Source organism: Talpa europaea, assembly GCF_964194135.1.
Source record: "Talpa europaea genome assembly, chromosome: 15".
Classification (NCBI taxonomy): Eukaryota; Metazoa; Chordata; class Mammalia; order Eulipotyphla; family Talpidae; genus Talpa; species Talpa europaea.
The window spans coordinates 51,798,873-51,824,433 of record NC_140083.1 but is presented as its reverse complement, the minus strand read 5'-3'; the positions used below and the strand labels follow the sequence as shown (position 1 = coordinate 51,824,433).

At 40.1% G+C, this 25,561-nt stretch overlaps 1 protein-coding gene across 4 annotated transcripts in view; it reads right to left on the bottom strand.

The window, feature by feature from the left end:
- Positions 1–25,561, bottom strand: part of ITPR2 (inositol 1,4,5-trisphosphate receptor type 2) — a gene marked incomplete at both ends in the record, with an annotated part of 472,402 nt that overhangs the window by 130,333 nt on the left and 316,508 nt on the right. For 3 of the 4 annotated variants that reach the window (XM_084254830.1, XM_084254831.1, XM_084254832.1), the window contains 6 exons: positions 3,404–3,526; positions 4,907–5,002; positions 9,018–9,128; positions 10,999–11,199; positions 13,462–13,718; positions 14,393–14,576. In XM_084254830.1, the coding sequence (XP_084110956.1) occupies positions 3,404–3,526; positions 4,907–5,002; positions 9,018–9,128; positions 10,999–11,199; positions 13,462–13,718; positions 14,393–14,576 (972 nt within the window). The remainder of the gene's footprint in view (positions 1–3,403; positions 3,527–4,906; positions 5,003–9,017; positions 9,129–10,998; positions 11,200–13,461; positions 13,719–14,392; positions 14,577–25,561) is intronic. The other variant, XM_084254833.1, reaches the window with a different exon arrangement.

Genomic DNA, 25,561 nt, shown 5'->3' with positions numbered 1-25,561 from the left:
ACTCTTGATCTATGTATGAATAAGTCTTTATTACTGTTCTCCACTCTTCTCATCAGCCATCTTGGTCTGCTTTTATATTTTGCTTTCTCGATTCTTCTATTAGTCTACTTAAAACTGATCTGGCCTAACAAAAGTCTTCTTGACGTGACATTGTGATTATGACCCATATCACACTGGTAATGTGGGACAGCACTTTTCAGTGTACTCTGCATGGATGTAGGAGATGTGGTCCAAATATCATCCACTTGTGGGTCCCAGGGCTGACACAGCTGCCGGGATGTTGGTTTCCATTTGGTCATGCCACTGCTCACCGGTGCAGAGGGGCGAGGGGAGGGCCTCTTTAGATACAGCCAGGTTAGTTTTCAAGTCAAGAAACTATGCCCCCACATGTTTCTTCTAACACTTACTCCTGCTCACTCTGACCTTACTCTTCCTTGCTGCTTTCTTCTATAAGGTCACAGGTTTGGTTTTTTTTTTTTTTTTGGTGTCTTAAATAGTTTGTTTGTTGTTGGTGTTGCCCAACATCTCACAAAGAGCTGTTAACACTTGGTGTCTCTGACACCAACTCTGAGGGACCAATAGTGACCATCACTACTGGTCAGTGCTGTCCAGAACTCCTGGTGACTAGTAATGACCATCACTACTGGCCAGTGAGGTCCACCTCTGTTGACAGGTGACCAGTACTCTGCTTGTACTTCTGGTGGACACTATCTGGGTAAGATAGCCAGTCACTTGTGGCTACAGTTCAAAAGAACACCTGTACCCCATGTCCATTGCAGAATTATTTATATTAGGTAGGACCTGGAAACAATCCAAATGCCCAAAAATAGATGACTGGATCAAGAAGATATGGTATACATACACAATGGAATATCACTCAGCAATCAAAAGAGACAAACCCATGCCATTCGCAGCAACGTGGACGTGAGCTGGAAGGAACCACGCCCAGTGTAATAAAAAATATCGGATAGTAAGAAAATAATCCAGTCAAAAAATGGGCAGAAGAGCTAAAAAGAAACTTCTCTGAAGAGGAAATGCAAATGGCCAACAGGCATATGAAAAAATGTTCAACATCACTTGCCATCAGGGAAATGCAAATCAAAACTACCATGAGATACCATCTCACACCAGTGAGAATGGCACATATTAAAAAAACTAGCAACAACAAATGCTGGCGAGGGTGTGGAGAAAAAGGAACTCTTCTGCACTGTTGGTGGGAGTGCAAACTGGTCCAACCACTGTGGAGAGCTGTGTGGAGATTTCTGGACCTACTAAACATAGAGCTTCCATATGATCCAGCAATTCCACTCCTAGGTATTTACCCAAAGGACACAGAAACATCAATTCCAAAGAACACCTGCACCCCTATGTTTATAGCAGCACTGTTTACAATAGCTAAGCTTTGGAAACAACCCAAATGCCCAAAAATAGATGACTGGATCAAGAAGATGTGGTACATATATACCATGGAATATTACTCAGCATTCAAAAAAGATAAACACATGCAATTTGCAGCAACATGGATGGCGCTGGAAGGGATCATGCTCAGCGAAATAAGCCAAAAAGAAAAAGAAAAATACCGGATGGTCTCACTCATAGCAGGAATCTAGAAAACTTAAATAAGGGACCAGGAAAATGAATAACTATAAGAAAGTGAAAATCAAAATCAACAAAAAACTATGAACCAGAGACACTTTTAGGGGGGCGGGGGCGGGAGGGGAGGGATTGGGGTCAGAATGGGGGGGCTGCAATTGTATGGGGAATATAACAATAAAATTTATAAAAAAAAAATATCGGATAGTTTTACTCATAGCAAGAATATGGGGAACCGAATAAGACATCAGTATAAAAAATAATAACTATGAAACACAACAAAGCAAAAACAGACAATTATAAATCAGAGACTTCCTGCAGGGGAGGAGGAGGGAGAGAGATCGAGGTAGGGAAGAGTACAGGGGAATGTGATGATGGTGCATGGGTGCACTGGTGAAGGAAATTCTATGGGGACTACACCTGGCGGGGAGGGAAACAAATATTATTTAAAAAATGAATAATGTTGTAAAAAAATTTTTTTAAAAAGTCATCTGGTCCTGCAGTTTTGATTATTGTTTCAGTTTCTATAAGGTCACAGTTTCTAAAGTCACTCCCTGACCATGTGTCCATGCTGTGGCGCGCTGCTCTGCATTCAGTCTAACAGCCGACTGGACTTTGATTCTCAGCCTATGGTCTTTTCTTTCCATTCACCTGCAGTCTTTAGTCACACTTTTTCTTGAGTTTGACTCAATTCCTGTTACTTGGTTTTCCTTTCTAAAAATGACACTTTTTCCATATCTGAAAATCTATTTCCTTCAATCTTCACCTTAGCTTTCAGTTGCTCAATAACTAAAATACTCTTTTGTCTTTCTAGCTATAACCCACCTTCCCTTACCTTTTTCTCAGCTATACATGTCTTTCTGCTAGACGATGAGAGGCCTAACATGTTCTTAATGGCCCCATCATATTACTAAACAGTACTGTAGATTTAATTCTTGCCTGAATCTGTCTCAAAAATGATACCCAAGTTTACATACAATATGATTATACAAAGGGTAGAGAAAGGTCAAGAAGTGTTTAGAGAGCAACCTGTAAAAACAAGTCTTCTCCGACTCTTATATCTACCCATGTTTATTCAATTAACTGATGGCAGGCACAGGGAAGCAGCACAAGGGGGAGACGGTCAATGGGAAAACATAGCTAGAAAAAGACTGGGAAGGTCATTCTGTGAAAAGGAGGGAGCAGTCACAGGCAAATTCAAATTGGCATATGTATATTTAAAATGTTTGTGACTTCTATGCCAATCTGCATCAGAAGATGCACACTGAAAGTTCACCTTCATGTTAGTGGAATCACATGTATCAAGTAACACTTATTAAGCACCTGTTTTCATAAATTACTATAAAATGGAAACAGTTCCTCCAAATGATTCAAAATTCAGCCTCACATCCATTAGCAGTCAAGTGGAAGTCAATGTGAGGCTGTTGCATGATGGCTTCTGCAGAAAGTGTGCCACCCTCCAAGTCATGGCGGCCAGAGACACTCCAGAGTCTGTGCAGACCAGAAACGAACACAACTGAGCCCACACACCCTCTGCCTTCCACTGCTGCCACAGCTTACCTAGTCCAACAGGAACAGTCCCCCTTCTCCTGGCCCAGCAGTTTTTGGTGTAAGTTCCATGATCTTAAGGATCACCCCTTGCACAGCTTGGTGGCATAAACATTGTAGGAGCTTGTCTTTCTTTTTAGCCAGAGCTAGTGGTAGTGTTGGGGGGTAGGGGAGGATACTGAATAAATAAAGGAACCAGAACTTGAAAATAGGATAAGAAACTATGACAAGATTAGCAAAATAAAGATATCAAATGTGATACCTGATGGGCAAGAATATAGATATTGTGTCCGACATCTTTAGGGGAAACACCATCATCTCCGCCCTCATCATCCCCGTGATCGCATTCCAGTCCTTGGTTATAGGCGTTCTTCATCACATCCACCTATCAAGAAAGAAAAACATGAACAAGAAGCTTCAAAAGCCATATCCAATAAACTTTTTACATTATTTATAAGATTTTTAAATCCTCCTAACACTTAAAAAACATAAAAGAACTTTTAAGTGAAAACAGCCTCAAAGACCATCTTTATTGAAAATAAACTGGAACCCATTTTTCCAGCAATATTCCCTCTTTTTCTTGTGAAATTTTGCTTTGGTCTTTGAATGTTGACAGTGCCAACATTCCCATGAATTCGGAGACTCTGGAACCCATAAGAGCACCCATTATCTACTAAGTGCCCACCAGGTAACTGGAAAAGATGGTGCTGGACATTGTGCTGGGCACTAAGAACCCAATCGTGTACCCAGCAGATGCACTGCCCTCAAGGAACTTAGCTGTTCAGTGAGCCACTCAGCACCTCATCCAGAAAAGAAAGCAACACTCCTACCACAGGCCCAAGTATAAGGCACCCAGGAAGCTCGGCAAGAGGGTTGGGGGTGAGTCACAGGGAGAAAGGGGATGGTTGGGATGAAGGTGTTGTAGGCAGAGGAATGAAGGTTCCTGTCCACTCCTGTAGATGAGTGAAGCTGTAACTCATTGTTCCATTTAACACTGAGGGTAAGGAAGGCCCCTGCAGATACTAGAATCTCATCAGACACTCAATCAAACTGTTTCCTATCTCTCTCCTCTCTGCCCTCCTTGGTGCCAATCTTTACTATTAAAGAGAAGGTAAGAAATGTGGTGCTGTCCTCCATCAGCTTCCCTCACAGCTCCAACAATGGCGCTGACAATGGCTTAGTCCCTGGGGTGCTGAGCTAGATGGTTTGCATATGTTCTCCATGCTTTTGAAACCCAGTGCTTTTATAACACACTGATATAACTTCAAAATTTCTAAGGCACACGTGAGGAGGAAAATATAACTTCTACAATAGGAAGACACACTGATGATCTTCATGGAATCCTCGTCAAGTCTCCACACAATTTCCTCTACACCAAGCAAGAATAAGGACAAAAGACAGCAATTTTATTTTCATTTTTCATGAAATGGTGTGAAAAAAGTTTTTGAGGGTACAAAGATTTTCATAGATCCCAACATACAGACTGAATTAAACTTTTCTGGCTAAAATAACTTACAGATAGTTTCAGAGTATCTGTGACAACCTGGTTAAGTACAGGTATTGAGGGTGGATAAAACCATTAAGGACCAAAAATCACACAAGTCTTTGCCAATTTCTAGGATGCTGGGAGTGCTAGGTAGGTCATATTATGTCATATGCTTGGGCAGAGCAGAAAACAATACTAGACGTTCTTCCTGTCATAGATATTAAGACTTGTACCTTTTACGTTGTACACTATTAATATGACTTTTAAATGTTTTCTTACCAGTTCCCGGGGTCTCATGTTAAAAAGAATTCTCTCTGCATTCTCACTGTCGTGTCTGCTTTCCATGATGGCCAGCAAGAGCTTGGAAGCGTTGTTCTGGAGATAAGGATTGAGTCAATGCACAGGTAAATTTTCATGCATTCACCTGCATTTATTTTAATTAACAGTCAGAACCATTTTTCTTAAACTGCTGATTTCATTTGGCTTGTTGACATTTAAAAACCGAATAATTTACTTTCTTGTCAACACAAAGTAAAAATAATAAATCATAAGCGGTATTATGGGGAATGTTTTAAATATTGGTTAAAAAAAGTGTTTTGAACACCAAATTGACTTTATATATAATGCTTAAGAATAAAATTGTATTTTCTTTCACTGTTCCCTCATTGGCATGTTTGCAATAACCTTTGTAACAAGACAGTAAAGTGAACCAGAATCAATGGTATGCTTTACAGAAATAGTCTATTTTTTTTTTCATTTTAGCACAATTGTTTTTAATGTAAAATATTAGCTCTTATTAGCAAATCAAAATTTTAAGTGGATTTGAACAAAAATTACCTTATGAAATTCTAATCTCATGAGTAATGCATAAATTCAAGTTTACTGGTGACATGTTGCCCACTTTTAAGAGAATGAAAATAATTTATGTTATCTTTGATGTTTTCAAATGTATGATTTCAACACTTTTACCTTTTATCACAAACATTTCTGATACAGTCCAGTTGTAATCCAGAATGGGGACCCGGGCTACAGCAAGGCCCACAGCACAACAGGCTCAACGTGGGGGAGATATTTCTTTCCCCTGTGTTGGCAACAGTGCTGCTCCCAATTTGTGCCAGCTGGTTGCTCCTCAGAGCTCCTGGGAGAGACTACAGAGCTTCACAATATGCGTTCAGGTGAAAATCTAGACCTCAAGCCTTATTTCTGATAAGAACCAAAACTAAGTAGTCAATGGTTTTAAGACCCTTCTTAGTTTCTTCTTAGTTAAGACATGCCTAATCAATATCATATAGGAGGAAACTGAAATTGAATCAGTCATTTTATGAATGCAGACACTCAACAAATTCTGTTAAAGCCATGAAAAGCAATCTTACTGAGTAGCTTCAATAGAAATTCTATCCAACAATTTTTTTTTCAGAAGTATAGACTTAAGACCACCTTTAAGTGACTAATATTAGTAATGATCATGACAGTGGTGATACAATTGCCACAAACCCACCGTGAAAAGATTGAGCATTTTGTAGGGAAAGTGGTATTATTTTGTTCTGTTCCATTTTTGATTTTTTCAGATTTGTACCAATCCTAAAAGCCATTTTTATAAACTAGCATCCTGTACAAAGAACATACCTAAAAAATAAGGTTTAGGGATCAGTGAGGAGCATGAGCCTTCATAGAGATCCCAATGGACCCCACAGAATTCAAAGTTAAAACCCTGAAAACACTATACTCTCTGGTGAACCTCACTCAGCTGGCCTAGGTCATAATAACTTAAAACATATCTGATTCCAGAATGCTACTAGCAATATGGTATTTTTCTAACCAATCTTCTTTTTCGTACTATGCTGGAAGAATGGAAGTCTAGTAGATGACTTCAGTCTGCATTTGAAAGCACAGGAGCTGATGTAAACTAAGAGATCAAATGTTTGTGCCAGTATTCATGGAGTTTTGTCTCAAAGGAAGCTAGAGTTATTAAACAAACAAAGTCCTGTGAACAAATTCAGCACTTCCTTAGTCGCAGATGAGTGATGAAATGTAAACTTAAATGTAAAGGACGAGACTTATGGATGAAAAATTTCATAACATTGCACAGTAAATAAGTGCATGAAGTATATTCAAAATTATTAATAATGAGTAAATGAACTTAGTGGAGAACAAAATAAAACTTTAACAGCTTTAAATGCATCTCTATAATGTCATGAAGAATTTATAATTAAAAGCAGCCTGTTCTATTCATGGGAACACCTAAAATGTGCCAGTCTTTATCACGCTGTCTTAAAAAAGTTTCACAGGAGCTAACAGATGCAAACCACATAGATTTTTTTAAGAAAACTATTCTTTAAATATTTCAAGTCAAATCCATTCATTTTGTATTTTATACATACCTTGATTTAGCCAACTGTCACATTTTGAAAAGTTATACATAAATTGTGCTTAGTAACACAAATGAAATTTTAAATGATTCTCTTTCAAAAAAGCATTTCATTTGAATAGCTAAGGAGTATCTGTGCTATTGTCAGACCCTATCAGTCAGTGTTTTGACATAAGTCTGGATTTGTAAATAATCTGTCTGCTTTTATTTTAAATTGATGGATCATTTAGTATTTCCCTGCTCTTTAACTTACATTAATTCAAAATGAGATTTAAAGATAGTGTCTTTAGACTAATGAAGGTTTTAAGGCAACACAGATGGACCTTGAGAGCATTATAGTAAATGAAATAAGTCAGACAGAGAAAGACAACTATGTATGATTTCACTTATATGTAGGATCTAAAACAAAAGAGAAAAGAACTAATTGATACAAAGAACACTGGTGGTTGCTGGAGGTGGGGGGTGAGTGGTAGGCAAAATTTTGAAGAAGGTCAAAATACTGTAGTGTATACTTGAAACCTGTTGAGAAAGTAGGTATTAAAAGCTTTCCTCAGAAGCAGAAAAGATGTATAACTATGTGTGGTGGTAGATGTTAACTAGACTTATTGTAGAGCTCATTTAGCGATTTACACAAGGATCAAATCATGATGTTGTACACTTGAAGCAAATATGTTGTTTATCAACTAGATCTCTAAACGTTTTGTTTTTTTTTAAGGATTTCAAAAGTCAAAGACCAAGGCTTTGCTATGTTGTTTCTTTATGAATTGTGACTAATAGTGAATTTAGAGGAAATAAAATGGTTCTAGCACTTATTAAGCTGACTGCCACACAGGTTGAGGCTGGTTTCACCAAGGTGAGCGTGACGCTAGTGAGGACAAGGCCATGAGCTCACTCTACCTCTGGGCCACTTCCCTTTCATAGAGGTGAAAGACCCATAGCTTGTCCATTTTGCAAATGAAAATGGGGGGGGGGCAAAAAAACCCCTCATTTCCTCTATTCAAAGAAACATTTGCTTACTTATTAAGACCCATTAGCACAATCTTACTTCAATCTGTATTTACAAACAGAAGTATGAAAACATCATTCCTATTCTTGGCCACAAATATAACCATGCAAAGTTAATTTTATTTTCTGTGATACCAGATAGGTGCCTTCGTAGAAAAACTGCATTTAACAAATGGATTTTTCTTTTACTCTTGCAAGACTAAACACAACAATATAGTCTCCAATAATTCATCTCAATTATCGTCATTTTGTCTCAGGGAGTTACAGTTTCTAGAGTATACTCATTTTTCTATTTCCATGAACAAAAAGCTGAAGAAATTTTTCTTTAATGCTGTTGTGTCCAGAGCTGATATAAATGGAAGGACTGGCAAGTGGTGCCTGACTTGTGTCAACGGGACTACAGAAGTGGCTTGTGAGATTGGTAATTTCCAACCATGTAAGTAAAATCATACATAGTTGTCTTTCTCTGTCTGACTTAAAAAAATGGTAATTTCCATCCCTCTATAACATTTCCAGTGGTTCTCTTGATCATCAATCAATCTTTGTGAGATGTGGGGGGAATTAAGAGCCTAATGTAAAAGAAATCAACCCTAGGAAAGAAAAGAGTCAACCACCTACAAGGCAGACCCCTTTTACAGAGATGAATTAATTAGGACTGGCCAGACAGAATTTCCTAGTTAACAAGAACTAAAGGCGTGCAGTATAGTGAAGGGTCTGCACCGTTTGCTTTCTCTATAATGACAAACAAAAACAAAGAGTAGTAGTGAAACAAAATGCCTACTTGAAAAAAACTTCCAATAAAGTGCCCTCTGACTCAACATTCTTATTGGGCATTTTAGCAGGAATTCTGCTAAATTTTACACTGTACTCTCATTCTACTTTTCTGCCAATTCATTAAATGACAGTATGATAATATCCTGGTTTTTGCAAGAGCTACCTGAAGACTGAGGGTCAGCTGTGAGGGAGAGTTTCAAGCAGAGAATTTAACCCCCACCCCAAATAGTGGGTTTACTCTACCTTTAGTTGAAGCACCAGGTCCATCCGGTATTTACCAAGAGGGTTGATGTCATTTAGAATTAAAGCAATGATGATGTCAATACCATTTGATTCATGAGTAGCAATACAAGTCTAAAAAACAAATGTTTATAAAGTAGCATCTATTTATAACATAAGACCATTAGAAGCCATGATAGAAAACAGAATCACCTTCACTTTCTGACCTTTAGAATAAAATTGCCACTCTGAGGTAAAGTCATAGGTAAGCCAAAGGTTTAATTCTGACTAATTCTTTTGCAGAATCTGACGATTAATCCATTAGTATCGATTAAGTGGCTTTGTATGCAGGACACTGAGAGGTATGGTGCAAAACAGGAGACTTTAAAATGAACCCTTTTCATAGAATTTCAAAGCATACCAGTTAAGTGAAATATTCTTTCAGTCAACACATTTTAATATACCCTCCTACAGAGAAACTGCTTAAATTCAGAGTTTTCAGATATGATCGAGTTTGGCTAAGAGAATATTCTAACTTGGGAGGTCTGTATGTAAACTTTATCAGTGCTCATACAGTGAACACTCTGGCAGGGCCACTAGTTAGCTAATATTATCTGGGTGACAATGCTACTGGATAGCAGATGTTGGGGGATATGCACTCAATCAAGGGAAATGTTCAGCTGGCCTGCTACACTTGGGTGAGTTTAAAAGGGATCTTAATTAAGAGGAAGTTTATAAAACACCCTGAAGACAAAAATCAGTACTTTGAGGCTCCACGGGTTTGGCTGCTGTACTTAAATCATCTTATAGAACTTGAAACCCAGGAAATTGTGCTGGAATTTGAGGGTGGCCATGTCACCATGGAGCCAGGACTGTCAAGGGGGTTGAAACATCAACATCCAGGTGAGTTAAATGAGAAGATGTAAAATCAAAGTAACTCTGAAATGGGCATTATTTTTCAGATTGGACTTCAATTCACCCTTCATACAAGGGAATTTTTACTCCCTTCACACAAAGAAATGGTAATTTCCATCCCAGTGGTTCTCTTGATCATCAAAGTGTTAACCACACAAAGAAAGAATCACTGTGTAGGCCAGCTCTGGATTTGAAACAAACCTTTCTCTTCCAGAATTTTCACAGCACAGGGCTTAGAGTTGATTAATTTTTAGAGTAGGTGGGATTTATGGTATTTTATTACTTGCTTTCAGTTTTAGAGCTTACCTGATTATAAGTTACTTTCTACACTCAATTTCATCGGCAGTTAGGTTTTCTTGTGTTACTGCCCTAGGACATTAATACAGGCAGAAAGGGTGAAATCCACACACCCTTGCACCCTGTCACACACTCACTTGAGAGGGAGGAAAAGTACTCCCCAAACAAGTTACTTCTACCATTACTTGTGTGTTCATGTTCCTATGCATGTTAATGTGTGTGCTTATATGTTCATGCGTCAATGAATGACATATACACTACATGTGTGTATATAAGTCACAGGACGCGCAACAAAAAAAGCAAGCCTCCTTGTCCCCTGATATTTGGTCTCAATGCCTCTTTCAAATTAGTCTCACAGTCAGAACCGATTTACCAGCAAAATAGTGACAATAATACCTATTTCATAAGCTTGTGAATATAGTAAGGAGACGACTCTCCTCTTCAGAGGAGCCAAGGAAGGCTGTGGAAGTTTGTTCTACTAATCATGGAAAGATTCACTGAAGATAAAAATTGGGCAACGATGAAGAAACATACTTTACTCTTTGTGATAAGTTTGATGTTTATCTGGGACATTTTCATGGGAATTTTCTTTTGCCATGGAATTAAATGAAAGCATGGCATAGTATTTGCTGGTCTATAATTCAGTCTTTGTAAGTTTTGTTGGGAATGTAAAAATACCTGGCAAAGGAAGATGACCATGAAAATGTACACCAAGCTTGGCTCCTTTGCCAGTCTGACCCCCTGGCTAATTAGTTATAAGTATGTGTGTGTGGAGAACCGCCTGCCTGCTTACCTGATTTTCATGGCACGGGCCCTGGCAATACTCAGTCAGGCTCTCCAGGGTCTGGTTGACCAGCACAACGTTCTTCTCGTTGATGTAGAGACCCAATAGGCCCAGGCCCCCCGTTGTACTCCCACAAATGCAATCCAAAAACTGAAGGGTCTCACAGACGAGGTTGTAATTTGTTTTGTTGTTCTGATTCCTCAAGAAGTTCTGAAGGCAAGAGAAAAATACACCTTTGGGCTTAAAACAAAATCACTGTGCTAATTGTTTTCATTTCTCTCTCTGTTTGTTTTTCTAACTCAAAAAGATGCCTGTGGCAAGGTGAAATAGAACTGCTCTTTATAAGAAAGTGTTCACATTTATTAAATTTCTCTAGGCTTAAGGAAAGAAAGACATGGCTCCCCTGCCCTCACCTCAGATATCTATATTTATCAGTAAAGTTCATAACAAATGTTTCTTTATGTCACTCTAAAAACTATATAGAGAGGGCACATATAATAGGTACTAGGAAAGGAAAGTAAACTGGGAAGTTTGCTGGGCAAATAAGTCACCAGATTTTCAAGTAAGTGACTCCCTTCTCAAAAGTACAGCTTCAAACAGAGAATGATACAACTGCTTAGAGGATAACCTCCAAGTACCTATAACATTTCAGCTACATTCAACTCCCGTTCAAAAAAGTTCTTCAAGCTTTATGTCTAGCAGTTCACATTGGGCCCTCACAGTGTGGCTGGCTTAATAAACAGCAGCAGTACATCCAAACGCTGGCTACTACAAGGCTAGAAAAATGAGGTCCTTCCATAGGGGATGGTACAAAATCAACCCAGTAATATGTAATTTAGTAATAAGATTCACCACCAAGTGTAAAAAGCAAGTTGCAGAATACTGTGCACTATCTTTTTTAAAAAGTCTATAGGCACAGATCAGTATGGTAATTACAAGTACATGAAAATCTCTGGAAGTAAGTCCAACCTGGTGACAGCTACTGCTTTTGGACAGTAAGTAGAACAGGGATCTGCCCTATCTCAGTGATTCTGTCTACTCAAAGTATCTCATGTAAGTGGAATCACAAAATATATGTGTTTGTGATTGGCTCATTTCTCTTAGCATAATGTCCCAAGATGCATCCATCTTGTAGCACAAGTCAGAATTTCCTTCCTCTTTAAGACTGAATAATATTCCACTGCTGGTATATACCATACTTTACTTATCCATCCATCTATCCATGCACATGGGTTGCTTCCATGTTTAGTGACTGAGAATAAATCTGCTATTCATTGTTATCAAAGCAAAACTATTTTATAAGTAGTACATTCCACACTGTTTGATCCCACACTCCCATCAGTAAAATGTTTAGTCATTTTACAATGACTCATATCTTTCTACATAATATATTTATTTCCTGCATGGACAGACTAGCTGGCTCAGGACAAGAACACAGGCACATATCTAATATCCTCCCTCTGAAAGTGATGCTACTGGTCGTTGCCTGCCCAGAGTTCTGCAGCAGCCATCACCATGTTACGTAGGGTGGTCCACAGATCTATGGTTAACCCCTGAGCATCTCAGCCCTTTGATGATATGTAGTTCTCCTAATGCAATTTAGATGTATTTAACCTCTCAAAATGCCTGCACACTAGACACCTTCTAGAGAACACAGCTTCAAATGCTGCTCTTTCTAATATTGTACATGTGCTCCTGGAAACACTGAATAATTGTTGGTTACAGAGAAAATGCAGATCAGATGCCTACAGGGCAGATCCCAGGACTATTGCAGATTTCAGCCAGTTCCACTATAATTCAGTAATAAAATCTTTGGCCAACCTTGCCACCTAGCAGTAAGAATGACTTGGCATAATTGAAGGTGTAGATGATCTGCAGGTTGCAGTTGCTCACCTTCAATCAGGCCAACCAACATTCTCACCTGTCATGGGACTTTGCCATGGTGACGTAAGCAATGTGTTCAAATGATGTAAAATAAAGAGGCAAAAATTCCATGGGGCCCCCTACTTAAATCCATCTATTGACAAAGAAAATGTATCAAAGATGATGTAAGACCCGAACTATGTCATTTACAAAGGTACCAACTTGCACTATTGTATGACATTCTCTCCTTCACTAACTGTTACTAATGAAGGCATACACTATCAAGAAAGAAGTGGATTGGAAGTGATGATTGTCCCTGAAGTCATGAGAGGTACAGATGGAGCAGAACATGAGGACTGACGCCCAGTGAGGCTAAATGTGAGTGGAAGACACAAAGAATGATAGTGTATGAGTCAATTTCATGCATAAAGGAATTTTCCAGTCATTTTTCTTCATTACATATGAAAGTTTCTTCCCATTTCAAAAGAGCACTATTGGTTTTATCAATTGATTATCTCTCCAAAACTCGCCCTAAAACTACTTGCTGGTATTTAATGACTTCTAATGATAGGCTGTAGTCTCAGCTGTCATGCAAAATGAAACAAATACCTGCAGCTCCCGGTTGTGATTCTCGCACAGTAACTGCAGGAACCTCAGTATGGGCTGCATGATGGTGATGGCTGGGCTCATGGTCACCTCCTCAGCAGACCTGTCTTCAGCATTCCCCGCTTCTGCCCCCGCGTACATGATGTCCACTTCTGGATCCATTTCTCTTCTGTACACGCAGTATGCTTTGGATGTTGCTGAAGAAGCTTCTGTTAATTGGCCTTTCATTCCCTCTTTTAAATGTAAAGTTGACTCTCTTACTGAAAATAAAGCAATACTCTTATATTTCTGGATTCATTTCTTTCAGCTAATTAAAGAAAAAGACAATCAGGTGCCTGAATTCTCTAATAATTGAATTAACAATTGTCTGATGAGAGGTGCAACAATTTCCCAAAAAGAATTTGAGGTGGCAACTAAAAATTTAAATTTGTACTAGGATGTGAAAAATGGAACCTAATGCTTAGCCAATTTTAGAAGGGCTTATGTTTTGCTGATAAACCATGAGAGTTCGTAAATACAAGAAGGTGGGGAAAATATGGCAAACTCTGAAATGTCAAGTTTTTGATTTGTATTTTCTGCACTGAAGACTGTTAGTCTGAACACCAAGAAACTTTTGTTACATTTGGTGCTATAATTTCTGTTTTCAAAGTTTAAATTTCATGAGCACTTAAAAAGGTTTGGAACAGTTGTCCTTTTCCATGCATTCCACAATGAAATGGAATATTTTCAGATCACTAGTTGCTTTGTTCTGGTAATGCCTTGAATTTGGTCCTAGAGAGCTATTTCAAGGTCAACCATAACAACAGTAATATAAGGATGGAGCTCCATCCTCAGGGTCACAGTTGAGGTCCTAAGAAAAGGTATGAGAGATGACAAAGATTTGGGAGTTCTCATTGGGAAGCAATTCCCCCCAGACACTCAAGCAATTCCTTACCCCTCAATCGTGGGCTGGATGTCATCAACTCGTTGTCATCATCTCTCTTTTTGTTCCCTAAGTCTATAGTATTCACTGTCACTGTTGATCTTATCTCTTTCTGAGCAGCCTTCATTCGGTCATAAAGAACTTTGAAGAATTTTTCTGACTTTTTTTGCTCATGCAACTGCTGGTAGAAAGAATACTGCAAGAAAACATATTTTAAAATCTCAATACCCAAGAGGAGAAAAACAGTATTTTTATGCTTGAATAAACACAAGCCTCTGGATAAAAGCACACATTTAATGTGCTGCCCATTATTATTTCATAAATTGACAGTTTTTGCCAGTCTCCTGGACTATTTAATGTGTGCTAATAATAGTCTGAGTACCTTCTACCATAATCTAATATTTTCATATGTTATTTAACTCACCTTACCTGATTATTTTAAAATCTCACAAGGACACTCTAAGAGATGCAAGCACAGAGTTATTTGATGTCTGCATTATTATAAAGTCATGCATCCATTGAACACATATTTGCTGAGTGCCTACTGTGTGTCAGCAGCACTAGGAAGCAAACAAAAAGGAAAAGCAACCAAGCAACCAAGGTCCCCGCCCTCGGGCATCTGGAACCCTGAGTAGAAGGCAGCCACTAATCCACAGACCACCCTCTGTCAGTGTGAGTTTGTGGAGAGCTACAAAAATCTGTTTTCCTCTTTCTCTAAATCACAGCATATTTAATGCAGAATGTGTTGTCATGGCAACCTCACTCAGGAACCCACTGATGAAGAGGCACTAAGTTCTGTGGGTGCTTTCTTTGCTACGTAGCTATGCATGGCATCCAGACAAGCCCACCACAACATGAATTCAGTTTCATGGTGCAAGATAATGCATAAAGCTTTCATCACCAGAAGTATGATAAAATATGCCCAGTGGAGGGGGAAATACTGAACTTTGGGACTATCTGTCCTGATCACCCTCTGCTTCACGCACTATGGAAGTATCCAGAAGAGGCAGGAGATAGGAGGTGATACATTCCAGACAAGACAGAATTTGTAGTTATAAATTATTATGGGGAAGTTATAAATTATGAATACTGAAACCATGGGATAGAAACAACCCAAACGAGAAATAAGGTAAAGAAATTAGTAAAGGTAATAACCCCAGTAACTGCTGTGATTAAAAGAGTTACATAACCTTGATAGAAGACAGTGTTGGGGGAAAAATGATTTCAATGTCAAGTAAGAATTAGCCAATTCATAATCCAACCAATTCAAACACCACTTTGGGGAGTTTGGCTCCCACTGAAGGAATGCCCAGAAGCACGATCCAAAGGTTCTGGAACTTGCTGCTGAGATGCTAACTCCACCAGGTCTTGAAACACATGCCTGTCCTGTAGCACCTAAAATGGGCTCCATATACTCACAGTGCTTTCTGAGCCCACAGAAGCTGACTTCATGTCGACAAGGGGAAGCTCCTAAGAAGTGGAGGGCTAGCGGCCCCTCCAGGAAGGAGGCCAACAAGCCACAGTAACCATGGCAACTGCAGGGAAGCAGTGAAGCTGGTTCTGCTAATTCAAAGGATAAATGCAGCATTCACAGACCTCTCTAGTGCCACAAATTAAGCTGATGTTGAAACCTTAATATTCTCAATATAATGAGGTTAGGAGGTTATCAATGAGGAAGTTATAGGAACTTTGTGACTCTATTGAAACAAAGTTTTATAATTTTGCAACTCCTTGATATAAATGATCGGATGTCACTGATACTCCCAATGCAGCTGGATGATGAATAGTGTTTGCATTTCCATTTTATTAATAAAATGAGATTTCATGAAGCCAAGTGACTTGCTCAATATTACATAACTAGTAAATGGAAGAGCTAGGATTTAATTCTATATATTCTCTGATACTAACTTACTAAATTTACAACCTCATCATCTCAAATAACACATTACTTGCAGAGATTACACCTTTTAAAACCAGGACTCTATAAAGCAGTACAATCAGACTTTAATAAAGGTTAAAAGCATTTTAATATGTCTCCATACATAATCGCAACACGCAGTGAGGATTTCTCTTACAACAAGAGCTTTCCTCCACAAGCTGTACAGAGTCTAAGGGGGGAGCCCAAGGTTTCTGCAGGTGCCACAGGTGAGGGATAAACAAACACATGTGGGAGAAGAAGATTCTCCCCCAGGAAGGGCAAGGCTAGAAAATGAAGGGAGAGGAAGTAGATATGAAGTAGGATGACAGCAGGATGCTGGGTGAGCCAGCCAGCCAGCCAGAGATAGGGCGAAAGAGCACCAACTCTGGAGCTAGACTTCATGGGTTCGAATCCTGGCTCTACCTCTAACTAGTTGTATAAACCTGGGTAAGGAGCTTAAACAGTCTATATCAGACTCTTTGGCAAGATGAGGTAATATGTAATTTATTTCTAGGTTGTTGTGAGGAGTAACCAAGTTAATGCATATAAAACATTAAAAACAGTGTCCTATCTAGTAGGTATTATTGTCATTACATCATTATTAGTGTTCAGTTTGAAACTAATAGAAATTTACCTCTTCTACCATCCCCCTCAACCAAGTTTTTAAATAACTTCTTATTGAAGTAACACTACATTATCACATTATGTAAATTTCCAATGTGCATGATGCTGCATCATCATATATAAGTTGACTTATGCTGCTAGGAGGGTGGGAATTAAGGAAGGAGAGCAGATTCCTGTCTCTGTATTAAAGAAGTAGGGGTGTCAAGAGATCCCATAGCTGAGGAAGCAAGGTGTCAGTGGCTATAAACAGTGTGGGGCTAAAACTGGGGGTGAAGAGAAGTCCTGGGGGAGGATGGGGTTTAGACTGCTACAAGGCAAGGAGTGGACTGCAAACTGACCTCAACTAGAACTCTTAGAACCAGGAGCCCATAGCTGATGTCCAGGTTAGACTCATAAGAAAACTGAAGAAGGGAAGAAGAGTGGTGTAAAGATCCCCACACCCATTTAAAGGTTACATATATAAAAAATAATGTCATACTGCTTCAACAACAAATCATTCCAGCATGGCTACAACGCACTGTGGGTATCAAGGATATGGTATGATCCCCTATTTTAAGGGCATGTACAGTTATTTGGAGAAGCAAAACAAACAAAAAAAGGTAGCACAGGCAAAGTGCTAAGTGAGTATCAAAGAAACAAGCACCCCAGGAGCTCAGATACAGAAGTGCTTGGTGAAGGCGTCAATCAGATAGGGAAGACTTTGTGACAGAGGTAACATTTGATTGGGGCTGTTTATTCATAGACACATCATCCTGAACACTGACTGAACCCCCACATTGGGCCAGCCCGGGTGTCAGATGCACAGGATACAAAGATGAATAAGCTGTGAGCTTGATCTTTGAGGGTTCATAGTGTATTAGGCAGCTTGCGAATACAAAAAGAGACACAAGGAATGAGGAGCAACATGGCGGCGAGGAGACGCTGCGAGTAAGATCTCCCATTAAAAAAGTTAATAGGGAGGAAAAGCGGCAGGTCCCAGTGAGAACTGGGACACGGAAGATAAACGGGTGACTCCAGCAAACTACCCGAAGAAGAAAGTGGCCATAAAAGAGGACTAGAAGGGAGGGAAGCGCAGAACCCTGCTCCCCTCCCCCGCCCACAGAGGCGGCACTCTCCGACCAGCAGAGAGGAGGGAAACAACAAACCAAAACGGCCAACAAGAACAAAGGACGCAGCAAGCGGGACTGTGAGTGGAAAGGAACTATTGCAGCCACCACACCCCGTGAACGGGAGCTGAGGCGAACCCTGCAGGATTTGCCGCGGTGGTGAGCGAACGGCTCCTGGCGTCATTAGAGAAGAACAAAGACCCCAGGAGACACGCACACAGCCCTGGCTGCCGGTAAGCTTGCGCTGAAAAGGGCGCGCTCGGAGCGCTTGAAAAGCAAGTGCAGACCGGGATAGCAGCTGCCCAGGTCCCCGCGCCTGCGACCTAGGCTTGGGAGACGACCTAGGCTTGCGGGGAGACGCGCGGAGGTCCTCACTGAGGTGAAGGTCCCTCCCTGAGTAAGCAGGAACCAGGCGCCCAGGCACGGGAGCAGTGCAAAAGGCGCCATTCCCGCGCCACTGAACTGGGCTACAGCCCGCGTCCTGGAACTGAGGGCTTTGAACTGAGACCCGGGGCACGAAATTAGGGACGTGGGTTCCCCACGACGGTGGGGCACAAGGCAGACACAGCACCCCAAAGCCGTTGAGGTGTACCCTACCATCCCCGCTCTGCTCCCTGTCCCACGGGGTGGAAAATCAGCTCCCCAAGGGCTCTAGGAGAGATCTCTGGCGCCACCTAGCGACTTGAAGCCAGCACAGGCTCCTGAAGGAGCTAGTGGCCAGCTGGGGAGTTAGCCCACACCCGGCCCCTTCCGAACAAGTAGTCTGAGCCCACAGGGAGAGCGAGCACCCACAGCCAGGGCAGACCAGGCACGCAGAAGAGTGTGCCTGACACCGGACGCGCAGGGAGTGTGTCCCACATCACCATTTTAGAACAGGGACATTTCTTCAGTAAAGACTACCTGCAGAAGGCTTCCTCAGGAGCCAGAGGTGAGCGGGGGAAGTTCACCCACGACAGACCCCCTCTGGCCTGCAGTCCAAGCCCAGAGGGGGAGCAGGAACCTACCGCCGGGGCAGACCAGGCGCACAGGGGAGTGTGTCCCCACATCGACATTTTAGGACAGGGACCTTTCTCCAATAAAGACTACTTGAAACTGACAGATGACTCCTGGAGGAACCAGAGGGGAGCAGAGAAGCTCACCCAAGATGCCGCCAGTCCCAACAACACAGTGTCCCAACGCATACGGCAAATTAGAAAACAGACAGTAGGGAGGAGAAGAACCACACGCAACCTAGCAACTCTCCAGAGAAAAAGCACACCACAAAAAGAAAACCAGCCCCCAGATTGCAACGACAGTAACTTGGAAGAACTTCTGAGCCTTCCAGAAAGAGAATTTAAAATTGCCGTGATTAAAAAACTGACAGAAGTCATAAAGGAAAACAATGATAAGGGAAAAATAATCAACGATCAGAAGAATGAAATTGAGTCCCTAAAGAGGGAAGTAAAAGAAATGCAGGAGATCAAAGAATTAGTGGAAGAACTAAAGAATTCTGGGAAAAGCAATGAAAGCAGAATTGATGAAATGGAAGAACGAATAAGTGCTCTTGAAGACACAGAAATAAAAAGAACCAAAACAGAAAAGGAAAGAGAAGTACGAAGGAAAAAGAATGAAGAAAGACTTCGGGAACTATCTGACTCCATGAGGAAAGGAAATATAAGAGTTATAGGAATACCAGAAGGAGAGAAGAGAGAAGTAGGAACAGAGAAAATATTCAAAGAGATAATTGAAGAGAACTTCCCAAATGTGAAGAAGGAGCTGAAAATTGATATACAAGAAGCAAGAAGAACACCAAACTTCCACGACGAAAGAAAAAATACAGCAAGACACATAATAGTAAAGCTCCCTAGAATCCAGGACAAGGAAAAAATAATGAAGCTGGCAAGAGGGAAGAAACAGATAACATTCAAAGGAAAGCCAATCAGGCTGACATCAGACTTCTCCGAAGAAACACTACGGGCAAGGAGAGAGTGGAGGGACATAGTCAACAGATTCCAAGAAAACAGATGCCAACCAAGAATACTCTATCCCGCAAAGCTCTCCTTCCTCTTTGAAGAAAGAATATGGACCTTCCCAGACAAACAGAAACTCCGGAATTTCATTGCAACTAAACCCCCACTCCAAAAAATACTACAAGGAGTCCTAAAGCCAGAACCTCAGAGGGACGAATAACAATGAAAGAAGTCCAAAAAAAAAAAAGTTATTAAAAGAATAAATAAATAAAATCAAAGGAAAGACAAACACAATGGCAAATACAGATGTTAACATATCAATATTAACTCTAAATGTAAATGGACTAAACTCTTCAATAAAAAGACACAGAGTTGCAGCCTGGATTAAGAAACAAAACCCAACCTTTTGCTGTCTACAGGAAACACATTTAGCTACAAAAGATAAAAATAGGCTCAAAGTTAAAGGATGGAAAACAATCCTACAAGCAAATGGACCAAAAAAGAAAGCAGGAACAGCTATACTTATATCAGATAAAACAGATTTCAAACTCAAAAAGATAAAAAGAGACCCCAATGGTCACTACATTATGATCAAGGGGACAATACTTCAAGAAGAAATAACACTCATTAACATATACTCACCAAACGAAGGAGCACCAAAATATATCAGACAACTGTTGTCCTCTCTGAAAACAGACATCAGAGAAAACACATACGTAGTGGGAGACTTCAACACACCGCTATCAACAATGGATAGATCAACAAGACAAAAAATAAGTAAAGAAACCAAAGCTCTAAATAAGGACCTAGAGCAATTGGGCTTAACAGATATCTATAGAACACTAAACCACAAAAAAACGGAGTACACATTTTTCTCAAGCGCACACGGATCATTCTCCAGGATCGATCACATACTGGGGCACAAGACAAACATCAACAGATACACCAAGATTGAAATCATATCAACCATCTTTTCTGACCATGAAGGCATCAAGCTAGAAATAAACCATAAAAAGAAGGCAAGGAACTATCCTACCTCATGGAGATTAAAAACCACACTACTGGAAGACCACTGGACTAATGAGGAGATCAAAGAAGAAATTAAAAAATTTTTTGAATTGAACGACAAGGAAGACACCAATATCCTAAATGTATGGGATGCAGCAAAAGCAGTAATAAGAGGAAAATATATAGCAATAGAAGCTCACATCAAGAAACAAGAAAGAACTCAAAGAAACAACCTAATCTCGAAGCTCAAAGATCTAGAAAAAGAACAACAAAAAAACCCCAAAACCAGTAGAAGAAAAGAAATAATAAAAACCAAAGCAGAAATAAATGAAATTGAAACTAAAAAAACAATCCAAAAGATCAATGAAACCAAGAGCTGGTTCTTTGAAAAAATCAATAAAATAGACAAACCCCTAGCCAGGCTCACAAAGGAAAAAAGGGAGAAAGCACAAATACACAGGATCATCAATGAAAGAGGAGAAATCACAACGGACACAGCAGAAATCAAAAGAATAATCAGTAACTACTATGAACAGTTATATGGAAACAAGTTTAACAATCTAGAGGAGATGGACAAATTCCTACAACTCTACAATCACCCAAAGCTAGATAAAGAAGAAATAGAACACCTAAACAGACCAATTACAATTAGCGAAATTGAAATGGTAATCAAAAACCTCCCCAAAAACAAAAGCCCAGGACCTGATGGATTTACAAATGAATTCTACCAAACATTCAGAGACGAATTAGTGCCTATCCTTCACAAACTCTTCCAAAAAATTGAGAAGGAAGGGACAATACCAAACACGTTCTATGAAGCCAACATTACACTAATACCAAAACCGAACAAGGACAACACAAAAAAGGAAAACTACAGGCCAATCTCCCTAATGAACACTGATGCAAAAATCCTCAATAAAATTTTAGCCATCAGAATCCAACAATGTATCCATAAGATAATTCACCACGACCAAGTAGGATTCATTCCAGGGGCACAAGGATGGTTTAACATCCGAAAATCAATCAACGTTATCCAACACATCAACAAAAAGAAATATAAAAACCATATGATAATATCAATAGATGCTGAGAAAGCTTTCGACAAAGTGCAACACCCATTCATGATAAAAGCCCTTGAAATTCTTGGGATACAAGGAACATACCTCAACATCATAAAGGCCATCTATGACAAGCCAACAGCCAGTATCATTCTCAATGGTGAAAAGCTGAAAGCAATTCCATTAAGATCTGGAACAAGACAAGGATGTCCACTCTCACCACTGCTTTTCAATATAATACTGGAAGTCCTAGCCAGGGCAATAAGACAAGAGAAAGACATCCAAGGAATCCAAATAGGAAAAGAAGAAGTCAAACTATCACTATTTGCAGACGATATGATATTATACATAGAGAACCCCAAAAACTCCACAGAAAAGCTAATTCAACTCATCAATCAGTTCAGTAAAGTGGCAGGATACAAAATCAACATGCAAAAGTCAGTAGCCTTCCTATACACAAACAATAAATCTGAAGAAGAAGAAATCAAAAAAACCATCCCTTTTGTTATTGAAACAAAAAAAATCAAATATTTGGGAATAAATCTAACAAAAGAGGTAAAGGACCTATACAAAGAAAACTATAAAACACTGTTAAAAGAAATAGAAGAAGACACAAAGAAATGGAGAGACATCCCCTGCTCGTGGATTGGAAGAATAAACATTATTAAAATGGCCATCCTTCCAAAAGCAATATACAGATTCAATGCTATTCCAATCAAAATTTCAATGTCATTCTTCAAAGAAATAGAACAATTATTGATGAAATTCATATGGAATCACAAAAAACCCCGAATAGCCAAAGCTCTCCTGAAAAAAAAAGAAGGGAATGGAGGCATTACACTCCCAGACTTCAAACTATACTACAAAGCCATAATCATCAAAACTGCATGGTATTGGAACAAGAACAGACATACAGACCAATGGAATCGAATAGAAAATCCAGAAATAAACCCACAGATTTATGGTCAACTAATCTTTGACAAAGGAGCAAAGACTATGCATTGGAGCAAAGAAAGTTTGTTCAATAAATGGTGCTGGGAAAACTGGGTCGCTACATGCAAAAGAATGAAGCTTGACCACTACCTCACACCATACACAAAAATCAACTCAAAATGGATTAAAGAACTAGACATAAGACCTGAAACCATAAAATATATAGAAGGAAATATAGGCGAAACACTACGTGATTTGCACATCGAAGACATCTTTACAGACACATCACCCAAAGCAGTGATAGTGAAGGCAAAGATAAACAGCTGGGACTACATCAAATTAAAGAGCTTCTGCACAGCAAAAGAGACAATAACAAAAACAAAGAGAAACCCCACCAAATGGGAGAACATTTTTGCACCCAAAACTAATGATAAAGGACTGATCACAAAAATCTGCAAAGAGCTGACGAGACTCAACAACAACAAAGAAAAGAATCCAGTCAAAAAATGGGCAGAAGAGCTAAAAAGAAACTTCTCTGAAGAGGAAATGCAAATGGCCAACAGGCATATGAAAAAATGTTCAACATCACTTGCCATCAGGGAAATGCAAATCAAAACTACCATGAGATACCATCTTACACCAGTGAGAATGGCACATATTAAAAAAACTAGCAACAACAAATGCTGGCGAGGGCGTGGATAAAAAGGAACTCTTCTGCACTGTTGGTGGGAGTGCAAACTGGTCCAACCACTGTGGAAAGCTGTGTGGAGATTTCTGGACCTACTAAACATAGAGCTTCCATATGATCCAGCAATTCCACTCCTAGGTATTTACCCAAAGGACACAGAAACATCAATTCCAAAGAACACCTGCACCCCTATGTTTATAGCAGCACTGTTTACAATAGCTAAGCTTTGGAAACAACCCAAATGCCCAAAAATAGATGACTGGATCAAGAAGATGTGGTACATATACACCATGGAATATTACTCAGCATTCAAAAAAGATAAACACATGCAATTTGCAGCAACATGGATGGCGCTGGAAGGGATCATGCTCAGCGAAATAAGCCAAAAAGAAAAAGAAAAATACCGGATGGTCTCACTCATAGCAGAAATCTAGAAAACTTAAATAAGGGACCAGGAAAATGAATAACTATAAGAAAGTGAAAATCAAAATCAACAAAAAACTATGAACCAGAGACACTTTTAGGGGGGCGGGGCGGGAGGGGAGGGATTGGGGTCAGAATGGGGGGGCTGCAATTGTATGGGGAATATAACAATAAAATTTATTATAAAAAAAAAAAGAGAGACACAAAATGGTGGGCAAGAATGTTAACGGAGATACCTGCAGGGCCAGGCAGGGGCACTGAGGCACCAGGGCCAACTCTACCCTGGGGACACGGGGCCAGAAAAGACTTCCAAGAGACCTCAATGAGTTGAGTCCTTAATAGGAGAGTGCAACCAGACAAGTTACACCACAGAACGGAGTAACTACAAATAGCTTAGCTCAGCTGGTGCACAAGACAGAGGGGGAGGACAGAGATGTGGCATAAGGGGAAAGTGGAAACACCTCAAAGATCTTATGGACTATGAAAGAGAGTCCACCTTTCAAAGCAAGTGACCCACTGTAAGTAAGTGAGTAACATCTTTTGGAAAGATATCAGAGGCAACATAAGAAAAGATGTGTAAAAGGGCAAAACTGGAATGAAGGAATCCTTTTGGAAGATTACTCTTGTGGCTCAGGAAATGATGAGAAGGATCTATAATAGAGCTGGAAAAGCAGAGACTAAAACAGAGTGTGGACGGGAGAGATGTTCACAGTGCAGAATCAGGGCCTCCCTAATGGTGCAAGGGGTTAAGCACCGCACTATGAAGCTGTCCACAGCCTTTGCAGCAGGAGTTCAATCCCTGGCTGGCCAGGGAGAAACCCACATGGTGCAGCAGACCTCTTCTGACTCACCTGCTGCTCCCCTCAGCCGTGTATTTCAGTCAATCTGCCTGTTCTGTTTCCCACTCTGTCTCTTGTGAATACTCTCACACCCCCTCATCTCTGGCCTGTACCCCAGCACTTGCATGCATAAATAAATAAATCTTAAAAATACAAAACAAAACAACAGTGCAGAATCACAGAGATGGCCCATCAGCTATTTGGGAACACAGTGAGGGTGAGTGAGTAGAGGTCACGGCTGGCCAGACAGGGGAGTAGATGAGTCGACTGCCTGTTACTGGGAGAAAAGCCAAAAGGAGGAGTGGGTGGGTGGGGAACAACAGTGTGTTCAGTGTTTACGTTAAGGTACTTGTGAGACATTTCACTGAAGATTCCTGAAAAGAGCTGGATATAGAGTGTAGACTTCAACAAGAGAGGGGAAAATTGTTACCGAATAAACGTTAGAGGTAAAAATGAATGAGATCAGGCTGGGGGCGTGGGGGGAGAATAATGAAAGGAGACCTTAAAGAGACTTGGGAGGTGTCAGGCGTCAAGAGTGAGGCAGAGGAAGAGGTGCCTCCCCAGAGGCTAAGAAGGGATGCTAAGAAGTAGGTAGAAGGAAGAGAAGCAAGAGAGAGTGGTGTCCCAAGATCTAT